The following is a 15,443-nucleotide window of genomic DNA, read 5'->3' on the forward strand; positions in this document are numbered from 1 at the left end:
GATCATATTTACTCTGAATTATTTTTTTTTTAAATCTAGTTTGAGTGTTTGTTGTTTATACTTCTAGTTAGACGAAAATATTCAGGAGGTCATAAGATTCTTGGAAATGTGAGACTATGTCTTTTATTAACGTACACTTTTTTGGCTTATATTATATTTTATAAAGCGTGACTGCTTTGTAAAAGGGTTAAAAACTACCCCTTTAACATATTAAACAACAGGTCTGTCTGTTTCTATCCTGTTTGTAGAATTCAGGCACAAACACATTTTATCCTCCTAAAGACGTGAATCTCTTCATTAAAGCCTGATGAATATTTGACTGTTGAGATTCTGGTCCTGAATGCTCTGGATTTGGGAGAGGGTGCACATGAGGAGGGGGGTCTTAAAGAGACAGTAGCTGAACTGAGGCGTTTCAGGCAGAGGCTGAAATGAGAGATTTCACTGACTCCAGTGTCAGATCAATAAGGAGGTTTTTGAGCTGCAGATCTCATAACTCTGCTCATCAGATGTCCCAGACTGACATCATTAATGGTGAGAGTGAATAGCAGATCTCCTTTAAAATAAGGCAAGCTAACTGGATATCTGGATCAGGATTGGTGACCCTCTTTACAATGTGAACTCCTCTTGATATAAATCTTTGTAGTTTTTATGCACTCATTGACAGGCGCTTACTGATGCTGGGCAGCAGCCATTCGAACACTTTAATAATTACAACAGTGTTAAAATGTAACCCTGGGTCGGACCTACTGGTGTGACCGAAGAGCTCGCTAATCATTTCCCAAAGGTGTTCGACTCTCCTCTTTGTCAGCATCAGCTTGGTTAGTTTTAATAGTACACTAGAAGTGTTCAAACTCTGATAGAGGCGTGCAATGACCTCGCAGACAGTGCTGAATCACTTCAGTTAAATATGCTGTGAACAAGGAGGACACAACAGTTAATGATCATAATATCAGGTATGATTACATCCACTTATTGTAGTGGATTATGACACACACACACTCACACACACACACACACACAGAGTACGTGATGGGTCCTCTGTTGTTCGCCTGCATGTTGTGGGCGTGTGCTGAAGTCCAGCATTTTTTTGTTCCTGCTTTGAGTCAGCACAAATCAGCCGTGAGTGCTGAGTCACAGAAATGTGTTGTTGATTTTCTGCTGGATGACTTCAAATGAGGCTAGACACAGTATAATTCAGAGACAGGCCAAGACTGCCAAACGTGGTGACTTTATGTCTTTTGGTATCACTCAGTTTGCATCGACATTGTGCTCTTGCTTTTTTAACGCTGTCTTTTTTTTTTTTTGCTGCTTCACACCCCTTCACACCTGGCTCCTGTCCAGGTGATCCATCAGGCCAAAGTACATCTTGGAGTCTTTAATAAGTCATTGATGGAAAAAAAAAAGGGTACAAGCACAGACAGCTGTTTCACTCTGTTACAGCAACTTGTGCACTGCAGCCGTCTGTGGTATCCATTAACTTAGATGTTACCTTAAAACATACTTCCAATCTGTACATTTAAATGCCCTCAGTTAGCAGAAAATCTTTGCACTGCAGTTTCCCTCTTTGTGTAAATCTGCAGCAATTATAGTGCAATTATGCAACTGGGCCGTAATGAAGCTCCGCCGTCATTGCACCTTGAGACATTGAAATTGATTCTGCAATGCTGAATATTGGTGTCCCAGCCTGTGAATTCACATTGTGTTCAAGTGTTGCAGAAGTGTGAGAGAGCACGGCACAGCGGCAGCTTCACATACACACACAGTCAGATGTGCACACTCCGCCTGCAGGCATTACAGTGGTGAGATGAGATCTTTGGAGCCAGGGGTGGAGAAGCCCTGTGCCATGCTTCTGAAAAGCATAAATGCGATGTGAACTCACAGACTGGGACAGCAGTATTACACCGTCGCTGAAACAATATGAATGTAGAAAGACGTGATGCTGAGCTGAGTTACTGCACTACTGAAACAAGCAGTCTAAGAAGGGGCTCATAAGGGGGAATTATTGGGCAGAGGATTCATGTTAAAGAAATCTGTTTGTGTTGTGAGTTTATTTGCCATAATCTTTTGGTCGTCTCCCTCTCTCCCTTCAGTGTGACGGCATCATCTTAGACCTCAGTAACACCTCCTTAGAAGGCATCGCAGTCCTAAACATTCCCAGCATGCACGGCGGCTCCAACCTGTGGGGCGAGTCGAAGAAGAGGAGGAACTACAACCGCATGAGCAAGAAGGTTCCTTACACGATGCCCTCGAGCACCGTCACCGACGCTAAGGAGCTCAAGTTTTGCATGCAAGGTGAGTCAAAGAAGCTGAGTTAGGGTGAAGCTGTTGAAGGAGGAAATGACATCAAACTTTGGGTTTTCTGTCGCCTATTTATTGAACAGTCAGCTCTGCAGCATTCATCAGAAAACTATGTTTGGGCTGCCCCAGATCAGTCTGAAACTGACTCCGCTAAGGTCATGAGTAATGATAATGACCCTTTCAAAACTGCTGAGACATGGAGCTTGCACATGAAAAGCTTAATCGATATTTTTTAACCTTTCTGCTTTGTTACTGTTAGGTGGGGGTTGTTTCTGTTTGTATAAATCCAATGAAGAAATCGTGAAACAGACTGGAGATTATAACACCATTTAATCGGCCGAGGTCAGATAACTTCATCAAGCAAGCGTGCTTCCAAATCACTTGACTGACAAAGTGCTGACAAAGTAACAGTGTTCACAGTGCTGCTTATATTCTGTCAAAAAGGTGCAACCCATAAATTCCTTTCTATTTGGGTGCATCACCATAAACAATGAAGATGACTTGACACTGATTTATATATTTATCAGATGTAGACTCTCTGTCTAGCAAACAGTTGCTGACAACATATAGTTGGCTCCTATCCATATATAGATCTGCTACTACTTAGGTGCTTCACCCATATCAGGTTACAGCTTCAGACACCTAAAGGTAGGAGTGTTAACAAGTGGTAGGCAGACTTGAATAATACATTTCACAAAGTTACCAAGATGAATGAATTTCATGAAAATTCGTACTAACAGTTACCCTGAAACGATGTCTACTTGTGACCTCTCGTCCCAGGTTAAGAACGTGGTCTGAACATGATTAATGAGCTGCTCAACCTCAGCAGAGCTTTAGGTCGACTAAGTTCTGCATTTTTAGGACTACCTTAGAGTGGATGAGCTTCACACCGGATGACACGTGTTTGCATGTAAAGGTGCATCAGAGCCTAAAATACTCTGAAGTTGTTCTGCATAAATAAATGTCTCTGGAATATGATGACTGTGGACATAGTCTGAACAATTGTGTGGAGGTATAGTTTATAGTTTTTTTATAGTACGGCTCTGTTTTTATATTATGAACAATATGTGTTATACATAGTTAGGCGCTTTCAAAAGAAAACATTTCTTTAGAAGGAGGAGGGTCCGATCTCAGACTTTAAAATGCAAACTAAATGATGTTCGACCGTCCATCTCTCTCTGTATCTTTCTGATGTGGACATAAATATATATTTATAGATGTTATTGTGAGATCGGAGATGTGTTTCTTTGAACGCCCTCTCGTCAGTGTCTCAGCAAGGTGCATGATGTCGGTGTATCTGTGACTTTCGACTTCTCTTACATCAACATTTCTTTCTCTTCCTGTTCTTGAATTCTTTCACCTCGTTATAATAATAAAAAAATCTGACCTGCATGAGTCTCAAAACATTTTCAAACAGGAGTCAGAAAAACGACGAGCTGTAAAGGCCCCCTTACATCAATTTCAATCAGATTATATCAGTGAAACTATTTGTCTGATGCAAAAACTGCACACAAATGATTGAGAAGCACTGAATCTATCATAGGGAAAGTTGTGTCCTCTATCGAGATGACAACTTGGTTCTATTTAACGTACTTAAACGGTTTGCTTTGTTTTCTATACGTCTGGCTCTGCAGCTCACACTTACATCCAGCCGAGTTTTATGTCCACAAACATTTAAAGAATAACCCACTCTGTGCTTTCACCACTCGATTCATCCCACTCCCGTCTCTCTCTCTCTTCACTTTGTCTCCGCATCTCTGCTGACTGAACTAAACCTTGTTTCCATGGAGATCTCAGGGCTGTGCCGAGGTAAAGACTGGAGGAGAGGAAGAAGCTGATGAGAAGAAAGTGCAGAGAAAGAAGAAACAGGGATGACTCATGTCAGTCAATTGGAGTTTGAGTCTTCGTTGATTCAGTCTTTTCATAATGATGTTGAATGGATGACTCGGTTAAAGATGGATGGAGGCTTTATTGATCCCGAGGGAAATTCAGGCATTAATGTTTCCCTTGCAAACTGAAAAATAAGCCTGTACACATATTAAAACACAAATTAAGATTGAAGTTTTCAACAGGAAATCAAATGAAACCTGTGTTATGAAACTGCACAGCTGAAGAACTCAAACTCTTGAAAATGTCCTAACACTGTCAGGGAGGGATGAATGTATGAAACATGGACCTGACGTCACCTGTTGGTTTTTGAAGAGCGTTATGAAGCCCAGCGATGGCGGTAGCCATGTTGGAAAAGCTGAGTCCAACTAACCTCCAGCTAATAGAGAGGTAGGCGAAGAGGCGGCGTTGAGGTAGAATAAATGTATATCTTGTTTGCTGAGACACAAACATCTAACTCATTATCAATCCATCTTTAATCGTATAGCGCCAATTCATAACAAACACTATCCTGAGACACAGGCAGGTAGAAGAACTTACTCAAATACGGATAGGGAGAAGGGATAAGATGCATGAAGAAGGATATGGACAAACAAAGTGTCGTCAGCTGTTTCCCGCTGCGTTTTCAGTCAAAAAAGTTCAACTTTTAGTTTAGCACGACCCCACCGGCCAAGCGAAATCAGGAAGGGGCAGGATTAATGTAAAGTGAAGCCTAGCTTCCTGGCTAACAGCTACAACACGCCCACCTGTCAATCAAATCAGCCACGCCTCTTGTAATGCCTAATCATGCCACACTTTAATGTAATCAAAACAGATGAATCTACTCTTTGCTGTTTTAATATGGGACTTAATGGGGGTTCCTCAGTTTTGAGCCAGCCTCCAGTGGACACTCAAGGTACTACTCTTGGTCTCATTTTTCAACACTGGAGGTTGTCACTTAGTGCAAACGCAAATGACTGAATCGGCTCACTTTGACCTTAAACACATTGAAAGCGATTTTCTGGGTGAAAGAACAAATTGAGAATAGTGCCTTTCAGATCATTGCCTGTGTATAAAGACAGACAATATGTCTCCACCCCCTCCTGTTGTACAACTGTGAAGCCAAAATACTCCTCAGGACTTGCGCTGACACATGTTATATGTGATAACACCTGATATCATTTAATGGTCTTAATACACTGACAGCTGGCACTCACTCAAACGACCTGTAGCAATTCAACATGAGAACGTAAAGAGATGTTCAAACTCTCTACCTCATGTTGATTCCCTAGTAAAACAGAATAATGTGTTTGTTTACGGCTTCTCTTTAAAAACTATATGGCAGAGCTGTTCATTGTGCTGTCGACGTTCTCCCAGCTCCGAGGGTTACTTTAAAGAGACGCTGGACTGGAAAAAGAAACATTTCACCAAAGACAAAACCACGTCGTTGTCTCCTAGTGAAGAAGCAGAACGAGGGAGAATCTGATAAATCAAAGCCGAATATGTAAATGTTAAACTCGAGGCTTCACACGCTCGCAGGCTCCAGACTTGTTTAAGAACAGAGACTGTCTGTCTCCTCGTATGTGTACGCCTGAATGCACCGTTACTCTTCTGAAGTCTCCTCCGTCTCCTTGCAGGAATCACAGTCCTGCTGCAAATGTCTCGCCATCTGCATCCCTTGAAACATTTTTCTCAGTTTCTTTCTCTCTCCATTTAAACTGCTGCATAAATTAGCAACCAAGTGCTGAAATCTTGTCTTTTGGAATCCCAGTTTGAGGTTGTTCTTCCATTTGTTCTGTATGAGTTGTGCAAAGTCAATCAATCTAAATAACTTAGTTAAAGCAGAGAAGCTGTGGTAGATGTCTAGTGCTTGTTGGTTTCAGTGTTATTAATGAGCTGACTTGATGCGTGAAGTTCAATTTACAGGTTCCAAAGAGAATTTCTTAACATGTTAAAACAGTTACTTAACGCTTTCTTCCAAGTCTTGAATCATACGACCAGTTCATCAATGCAAATTATTCTGAAACCTCTCAGTTATGTTCTGATTTTCAAGAGGTTGTGATTAACAGCTTCAGAACAAAATGCTTCTGTTCTCTACAACCAATCAGAGCAATGAAAGTTGGGGCGAGCTGTTCGTTGCCTGGTAGTTGAGTTATCAAAACTTTTAGGAAGAATGTGCATTTTTTTTTTGATGAATAAGATTTATTTTTGGGCTTTTTGTGCCTTTAATGGAGAGGTAGGACAGTGGATAGAGAGCGGGGAATGACATGCGGGAAAGAAGCCACAGGTGGGATGTGAAACCGGGCCGCCCGCTTGAGACGACAGCCTCCACACATGGGGCGCGCGCACTAACCACTGCGCCACCAGCGCCCCAGAATGTGCAACTTTTTAATCCAGTAGGTGTCGCCCTTGAGCTCCAGCGTGAGATAAAAACAAACTGCTGTTTGGCCACGCCTCCTCCATACTGAAGCCTCCACTCTCCTCCAGAGACACACCTACAACCCCTCTCCACTCTCTATTAAGCACCATTTAGCACAAGCCGCGGACAAACTTGTCCTTGGCTCGAGCTGCAATCACCTGTGTCCTGCATTGTTGCGTTAGCATGCTAATGTTAGCGTTCTTTAGTTAGCTCGTAGCTTCACATTGCATGTAAACTGACACAGAATGAGCGTGATCTAAAAACTCTTACTAACATCCAAATAATCAGTGAGTATGTTCTTCTTCTTCTCTCTAGTCCTTGACTAAAACAGCTTTTATACACAAGGGGAGGACCCGGCCGTCCCGTCCATGTAAACACGGCTCTGACAACAACACAGCCAGCGGGACTCGAGCTTCTCACGCATTGTAGACAGTCATGACTCAGAGAGACATTTACACAGAATAGACTGGATTTATGATATATATATATATATATATGTGGAACATGTCACACATTCTTCCTTTAAGGAAATACAATGCTAAACTGCAAAAAAGTCAATTTAAGAGACTTTCTATAAAGCACAGTTCAGTCAATCAAATCCCCATCAACATGTTGTTACCCCATTACTGGATGTGCTGCCCACTTCTTCGGCCGGCTCGTAACTCTTGACCTCAATCCGATTGGTAATCCACAAAGTCGTCTCTTAAAGAAGTGAATACCGACACACTGTCCTCACGTGAAGAGATCATCCCAATCTCATTACACAGACCAACCCCCCCCCCCCTTAGGAAAGCTTAGGAAAGCTTTGATTCTTATGTTGTGATGTTCATATAATGAGTCTCTCTATGATCACAGAGTGGATCAGTTTAGATAACCGCTTAATCAGTTAAAGGATTTATCGAGGTAAATGCAAACCATTAAATACTTAAGGCTTTAAGGTCTGTGGATGTTAGACATAACAAGTGTTTGTCTCGTTGGGTTTTCAGAACTTTAATTTCTGATTTGTTCACATTTAGTGTCTTTATTTTATATAGAAAGCATCCCACTGCGACCTCGATCATAAATGAAGAAACAACAAATGTAATCAAACCAAAGTCCCAGAAGAACTCCAGAACTACCACGACAGACGGGATACTAAACCATACAATACGATACCAAATGATACGATACGACTTCCTGTCCAGGTCATTCTGTCCTGTTCAGCTTGAAAACATTGAAACAAATTGAAACAAAGCAGAGCGTAGCGGCACTGCTAGCACGCTCAGTCCGCAGACGGACTGTGGCCTGCACGGAGTAAGTGAAAATTGGGGTTACTGACAGCTGGGATTGGCTCCAGCCTCCCCGGTAACAGATCATGGATGGATGGAACTCTGATCCACAGTGCTAACTTTTCGAAGACGGCTTCTATGTTTTAAGTATGTAAATATTTCCGCGTTACTTTGTGAAAGTTGTTGGTGTTGTGACGTGTGTGGTGGAATCTGTGAGCTCCAGAGTCGTCTCTCAGGATTTAACCGTTATTAAATTAGCCTCTTCGCTAATGCTATTTGGAATCAGGGCAGAGAGACGAGTGCTCCAGTTTCAGACAGAAACTGTGTGTCTGCATGAGCACTATGCATTTACAGTTTGTGAGTGTGTGTGTGTGTGTGTGTGTGTGTGTGTGTGTGTGTGTGTCAGTGTTTATGCGTGCCTGCATGTTTATCATACCACTAATTGTTCATGGCAGTTGCTTTCTCTGGCGCAATAAACTAAAGCTTTTAAATCCATTTGCTGCAGATAATGCAATCAGCCCGGGTTACCCAGAGTGAGTGAAAGACGCCGCGGGCATTTCTGACCTCAGTGATGAAACTTCAGTCCTCTGAGTCACCGTGCTGCTGCTCTGGTTTTTGTTCTGCACAGACTGAACTGACAGCAGAGACAGACACACAGAGACAGCCCGGAATAATGTGTCATTGTAATACAGTTATTGTGCAACTCAAATCCAAACATTGCATATGTTCTTAAACTGGAGGAAGAAAGTATCTGCTTTATGTAAAAAGAAAACATTTTGTCTCTCATTATTTACACATACTGAAGAGCTGGAATGTGCATGCCATGTTTATGTGCCCCAAACTACAAATTGGACCAACTGTAAACGAGAAATCCGCCCACCAACCATGTGTGTGTATAAAATGTGTTAGTGTTTCGACACACACACTGCTGGCTCCCAAAACATGGAGAAACTATTTTTTTTTTTTTTACTATTCTAGTGTTGGAGTACTGGAAATCGGTCTTGGTCTCAAAACCAGTCTTGAGACAACTTTTTGAGGTCTCAGTCTGGTCTCAGAATCAAAAGCATCGGTACTCGGTCTCGGACTGGGCGGAGTTTTGGGTGTGGCTACCTCAGGTCAGGTCACCAATTGGTTACTTAATTATTCTTTAACGATCAAGCAGCAACCTCCGTCATTAAAAAATGAAGCCGATGCTGAAGTGTAAAGTCCTGCAGTCCCTCGAGTGTCCACTAGAGGCTGGCTGCAGAAGCATAGGAAGTCACATACACACCCATTCTAAAAAGCCTGTTATTACAGCAGAGATTAACATGTTTACAGCCTGGTTCAAAAAACAAATAGGTCTGATTAGCTCATGTCTCGATCAGCACACACTGTACGGGGGGGGTGAATGTTTTAATGACTCATCAGTTTTGATTTGATGAAGGATAAGAGTTATTCACGATAAGGCGTGTAGCCGACCTGATTGACAGGTGGGCGCGGTGTAACAGTTTGTCAGGAGGCTTAAAACCCGCCTCAGCTCCAGCTCTCAGCCTGTCGTTAGGTTGACTGAAAGTTAGGCTGAGACAGCATTTCCAGCATAGAGACCGCCATCGATGGGACTCCAGCACCCCCTACAGGAACAGGTGACGTTAATCAGGCTTTGTGCAACAATGTATTTTACGTGCATTTAGATTTAATAGTCAAATCCTATTTGTTAACATGGAGGAGGCGGAGCTTCTCATTGACTGTAGCCAGTCAGTAGGGGTAGCTCGAAATGTTTTGGCTTCACTTTTAGGCAGCTGGTTTGTCGTCCATCTCTTTGATTTGACTGTAGAGGCAGGTCATATTGTATAGGGAGTAGCGATGCATATCCAATCCCTCATCTAAATATGGTTCTTACCCGCTCCTAAAGACAAAGGGTGCGACAGCACTAATGCCAAACTGGAGACTTGAAAAAGGAAGTCCTGATTCTTGAGTCTGTTCTGGTGTTGAGGTGTAAATTACTGAAAACAAGTTTGACAAAGAATATTTTGGAGGATTCTAAATGAGCTGAAGTGGAGGGAAACCCAAAGTTCAGCTGTCTGAATTTGTCAGCTAAGTGGGGTCAAAAGTCCAATCTTGTTGTCGTCTAAAAGACAGATAAGAGTCAGAGGAGTGGAGGGAAACAGAGCCGAGTGCTGCAGCTGCTGACAGGAAGAGGATTCATGTACGAAAGGCCCCGCTGTCACCCCGTCCCTTCACCAAATTTTTTTTATCTCTGCGCCATCTCCCCCCCCTGCCCTGTTGATTTCCTCTCTGCTCCTGGATCACATTTCCTCTCCTTCCTGCTGTGGATTGAGCTGGAAAGGATGCACATAAATAAAGTGAAGATAGCACGCAAACGGCGAGGGATGAAACGTGGGAATGTTGTGAGTGCAGGATTCTGTGCAGGACAGCAGAACAGAAACATGTTACAAGATGTTTGGAGCTCGGTTTATTGTCTTGTAGGTTATTATCAAATTCTAAATATCTAAACAAAGGTTTTATAAAAAATGTTGTATCTTTAGAAGTCTGGTGTTTGTTGTTGTTGTACGTTTCTAGTCAGAGTATTAATGAGGTTACTGATCAGGTGTTAGCAGGCTTTGGTGTACGGAGGGAAAAAAAGAGCCCGTATGGAGAGCCCAAAGTCATACCCCTTATTGATATCACGACTCCCATCGGTGTCAAGCTGACGTGATTTATTTATCTCTATTAACAAGGGCTGGAAATCTTTGGGTGTCTCACGATTCGATTTAAATTCTTGGGGTCATGATTCGATTCTTTAGTCATTGATCCTTGAGTCTATTTATGCATTAATAATTCAGCATCTACTCCAGTCATCTGTGAGACCGGCTGAATTTCTTGTTGCTCCATTTAGCATTCTTCTGAGTTAAAGAGCTAGCATTAGCAATTAGCAGGGAGTGACTGATTAGCTTAAAAAAAAAAACAATGATTAATTTTAAAAAAAATACATTGATTTTTGGAAGTTATGTATCGAATTTAAAATCTTGGAAGAGCAGAATTTTGATTTTTACATAAATTGATTTTTTTTACCACCTCTACTATTAACAGATCAACAACATAAATTTAATCTTGAATGAACATGTGCTCGATGCTGTGACGTGAAAGCGTTTAGATTTCCCTACTTCTTGGAATTCATCAGAAATAAAGATAAAGATAAAGATAAACTTTATTGATCCCCCGTGGGGATTAATGTATTTTAATATCAGGCAAGTCCCGGCGTGGAAGTTACAGTGTAAGGTTTACAACATATCCAACATGCATGGTGGACGAAGCAACAAAGTCCGACCTAATGACGACAGTGTTTGCCTTTATATCCATGCTAGTGTAAGTGAAGCTCACTTCAGCATCATCAGTGTGCGTCAACCTGATTGAGCTGAGGTTGCCATGGCGGCAGAAAGCGGCTTTTGCTGTGGCGTTCATGTGCATTTTAGAAAAACAGACTAAAGAGGAGGAATAGCCAGTGTTGCAAGGCAAGTTTGAGATAAGTCGCGTTGTTGTTGGTATATGCTTTTGTCAGCTCTGGCGCCCGTGTGGTCACGCTGATTAGTGCGTCCTTTCATGCTGCATTTCTATTGGTTCGTTAGGTGACAAAGATCGCAGAAGCATTCAGGTTCTGAGGCTGAGAGAAAGCGTCCCACATTTCTGACATCATCAGATATTTGTTTCAGGATATCTGTGATTGTCACCGCCGTTTGGAGCCACGCCCACAGATATGACCACGATTGATCATCTTATAGGCCTAACATCGAACAGTCTTTACCCAGCATTAGTGACAGCCTCAGATAGAGTAATTAATTTGCTTTGTATTTTCTGGTTGCTGTTTTTTTTTCTCCAAATACAAAACAACGCTTTGTGGTTTCTTAATGTTCATAACCTCCAAACTGACAACCGTTGCCTCGTCTTTATTTTCACCGCCCGGCATGTTGGATGTGTCGTCGCCTTCGTGTTGTAAAAGCACCTTTTTTACGAGGCCGCTCTGAGTGATCCCTTCTCCTGTTGAGTCATTAGTCGAGTAATCGTAATGCTTTTTATAACGGCGGTGAGTAATGGGAAATGCTATTTAAATCTCCACTTGTAGTATTTTGGTTGTTATTTTGAAAACCAGCTATTTCAGGTGAGCAGGATCCTCCTTCATGACTCACTTGTTTTCTTTCCCTTTTTGTCGGACTTTCTCTCCTCTTCCACCCTTAGCCTCCCCCCCCCCCCCCCGTCCTCTCACCTTGCCTTCTCATGCTCCTCCCCTCCCCCACCACCAGTCAAGCTGTGACACGCCATAAAGGATTCTATATTAAGTCGACTGCGTTCAGCATATTGTTTTGTTCTCACACAACAGAAGCAGCAGACTATAATTACTTTGATTCCTCCCTCCCCTCCCCTCCCCTCCCCCCTACTGCTGGTCTGTGTGGCTGGAAATAGTTCCTGTACGGAGCTGCTGAGTGGATGGATGGATGGTGGGAGAGTGGATGACCTTCCAGTGATACATTTACTCAAAGTTAATGAATGACAAATGAGCGCTACTTAAAGAGGCCAATCACTGCAAAGAGGAGTTGGAACAGAAAAGATGAAACATTTCTATAAAAACAGAATAATGTGTTCTTTCCCATCAGGGTCTCTGCACAAAAATATGCCAGAAAGACAGCAGAGATACGGAGTGTGTGTGTGTGTGTGTGTGTGTGTGTGCGTGTGTGTGTTTGTACTGTATCATAGTAACACAGTGTTCTTTGTCAAGCGTCCATGTGCTCTCCCCCCGTACCTTTACCTCCGTGGGTGCTGGCGAGGTGAGCTGCAGTTCCTCTTGACCATCTGCCACAACTCCGGCCACCCCGAGACAAAAACAGGCCGAGCGAGGAGGAGGAGGGAGAGAGAGAGAGGGAGGGAGAGAGGAGGGCGAGTAGGCAGAGGAAGGATACACAAATGTGTCGGCTTATAATTATAGCTCCAACACCTTACACTGATGCACACTGAGCGCTTCTCCTCTGGGGGATTTATTATTCATCTGTCTGGTATAAATAACTCCTCACTGAATTTAAAAGTCATATTCTATATTTTAAATGTGACATAGTTCTGGTGAGTGACAGAAAATTAAAATAGAGAGTGTGCTTAATTTATAATTAACAAAAGAAAAGTTTGGTAAGCGATCGCTACAAACAAAAGTGTCTTCAGGAGCGACTCTAAGCCTCACCCCTAAAGTCTAGTTCCTTTGACTCGTGTGAGCACTCAGTACACTTCCTCGCTGGCTCTCTTGGAAGAGGTGTGCTTCTGCACGGGTACACAACGTGGACAGCCTTCATTATGGAGAGTGTTCTGTCTGTATCTGACTAACATGACTCAGAATGAGACACAAAGTCAATAAAGTAGCGGCCATGTTCTCTGATGTGATGTCTGTCTTGTAAACTCAGCATGCTCCATGATCATGTAAAGCCATGCATGTGTTGCATTATGGCGTTATGTTCAAGAGGTAACCATGCTCAGGCCCGGTTAGTCCTGGAGCAGTGTGAGAGCAGACCAGCGGGGGAATGGGGTGGGGGGGGGGGGGGGGTGGATATGAACCTGGGACTCCTGAGCTTGGAGGACAATAGCCTCCATGGGGCGCATGCTGGGTTTTTTTTTGCTACGTTTTTTAATCATAACAAGGAAGAAAAAATAAAAAGTACGTCTGGTCAGACGTATTAGTTGCAGGAACGTCCGCATGCGGAGCAGCTAATAATCCATGTAGCCTCCAAGCTGACGTCGTCCATGTTTACTTTGCGTCGTGGTCCGCGTGTTTTATTGCATGTAAAGACAAATGTTCTTATCTGACGGTTAGATAACTGATGACGCTCGCCACTTAACCAACACGACTTGTGGCTCGTGTTTGTTCAGCCTGTTTTAAAACACTGACATTTTGAATTCAGGCTTTTGGTTTCAAAATAAAGGTTCACATTTACGTCAGCACACGCTCAGCTGGTTAATGCAAATGAAGTGGGCGCCATAATGAAACAACATGATGATCTCATATACTCCCTCTGCTTTTTGATTTGACATATTTAGATGTAAGCTGTGGGTGGGGGGGGGCTGTATTACATTAAGAGTTTAAGAAATGACGTCTTTACAGTCTGAGCGCTGCAGAAGAGAAACAGAAAGGAGGAAGTAACCGAGAGAAATCCAGTGTTTAAAAAAGGTTCCATATTTTTAGACTGAAATTAAAACCTGTTATGACTTCTTACATCACCTCAAATATTTCCAACAGTTATCAAAGCCGGAGAAATCCTTCATTTTAGAGTCGTAACAGGACGTGTCTCGTCTTGGCGGTCGCCATGACTCTAACACTGACCCACAGCCTCCCCAAATTTAGACAGCGTGCAGGAGTTTGCAGTTTTTGATAATTTAAAGCAACAAAGTTCTCAATATTTGGTTTCTCAGACTTGATGCTTGTTTCTGTTGTATCGAAACACGAATCGATATCTTTTGATTTCTTTTATATCAAAGTCTGAAGACACTCAGAAAGGCGTCTGCACGCCATCACACTTTATGCTGACATGTTTATTAGATCATACAACTCTTCGGTCTGACAGACCTCCATCAGACACTGTGAGGGAGTCTTTCTCAGTGTCTACGTTTCACCCTCCTCCGAAGCTCCTGTCACATTTTCAGTCGAGCAGAAATGTATTTAAACGTCATATCAAAGTTCAAAGTTCTGGTGTCATGACCACCCTGGATTAAACAATTATAAATATTTAAATGTAGTTAACTATGAGCTGTTACAAATATTCTAACCAGGCAGTAAATAAAGCCCACGTTTGAAACCAATGACTCAATGACTTCAGATTTTCTGCACTGAAGAGAAAATAGTGCAGCACAGCATTTCTCGCTGCCCGCTGCTTGGCAGAGCAATGCCACCCCATCCCAGAATGCACTGTGGCTGCGTTATGTAAGAGGCTGTTCTATTCTATTCTTAGCCCTACCTCGCTGAGAAGTAACAGGGCCGGTTGCCTGAGAGTCAGAGCGCAGAGATCTGATGAGGCGGGAATCATCGGCGAGGTGAGAACCAGCGCAGTGGGCTGCCCTGCCATCAGGCTCTCGCTCTGGGACCCGGGCAGGACGGCATGCCCATGTTTGGTGTTTGGAGGAAGTAGAGGTGTACGGGTGGGTGTGCGAAGGAGGGGGATTTATATATTTATATTTAGGAGAAGGATATATGAATAGTGCTGTTTTAAACAATCCTAAAATAGGACATGTCATCACAAACGTTCTCTCTGACTCATTCGCTCCACAGTGACACAATGACTCCATCTTTACATTCAGCGCCGCTTTTTCATCCCCATCTGTCATGTTCATCTATTGTGTCTCTACTCCCTCTTGATCCCCCACTCTCCAACTGTCCACTTTTTCTCTAAATGGTTTCCTGGAAAGCTGTGCAGAGCTGCACACAGAGCTGCATATGGTGAACATGTGTCTGTGCAGGAGCCCGCAGTCTGAGGACGAGGCGGCGTTTACGCAGGATCACCAGCTTATGATCAGGGGGTTTTATGACGTTTAGGACACTGAGATTATGTGCGTATTGAGTATTTTTTCATGGAATTTGAGGTTTT

The 15,443-nt window shown here is 42.8% G+C and overlaps 1 protein-coding gene across 1 annotated transcript in view; it reads left to right on the plus strand.

Annotated features, from left to right (window-relative positions):
• The window catches only part of LOC109986960 (diacylglycerol kinase beta), a 104,465-nt gene that overhangs the window by 74,132 nt on the left and 14,890 nt on the right, over positions 1 to 15,443 (plus strand). Inside the window, exon 24 of the mRNA XM_065962181.1 lies at positions 2,091 to 2,292. Coding sequence (XP_065818253.1) covers positions 2,091 to 2,292 — 202 coding nt within the window. The remainder of the gene's footprint in view (positions 1 to 2,090; positions 2,293 to 15,443) is intronic.

The sequence above is a fragment of the Labrus bergylta genome, chromosome 13 (assembly GCF_963930695.1).
Source record: "Labrus bergylta chromosome 13, fLabBer1.1, whole genome shotgun sequence".
NCBI classification, from domain to species: Eukaryota; Metazoa; Chordata; class Actinopteri; order Labriformes; family Labridae; genus Labrus; species Labrus bergylta.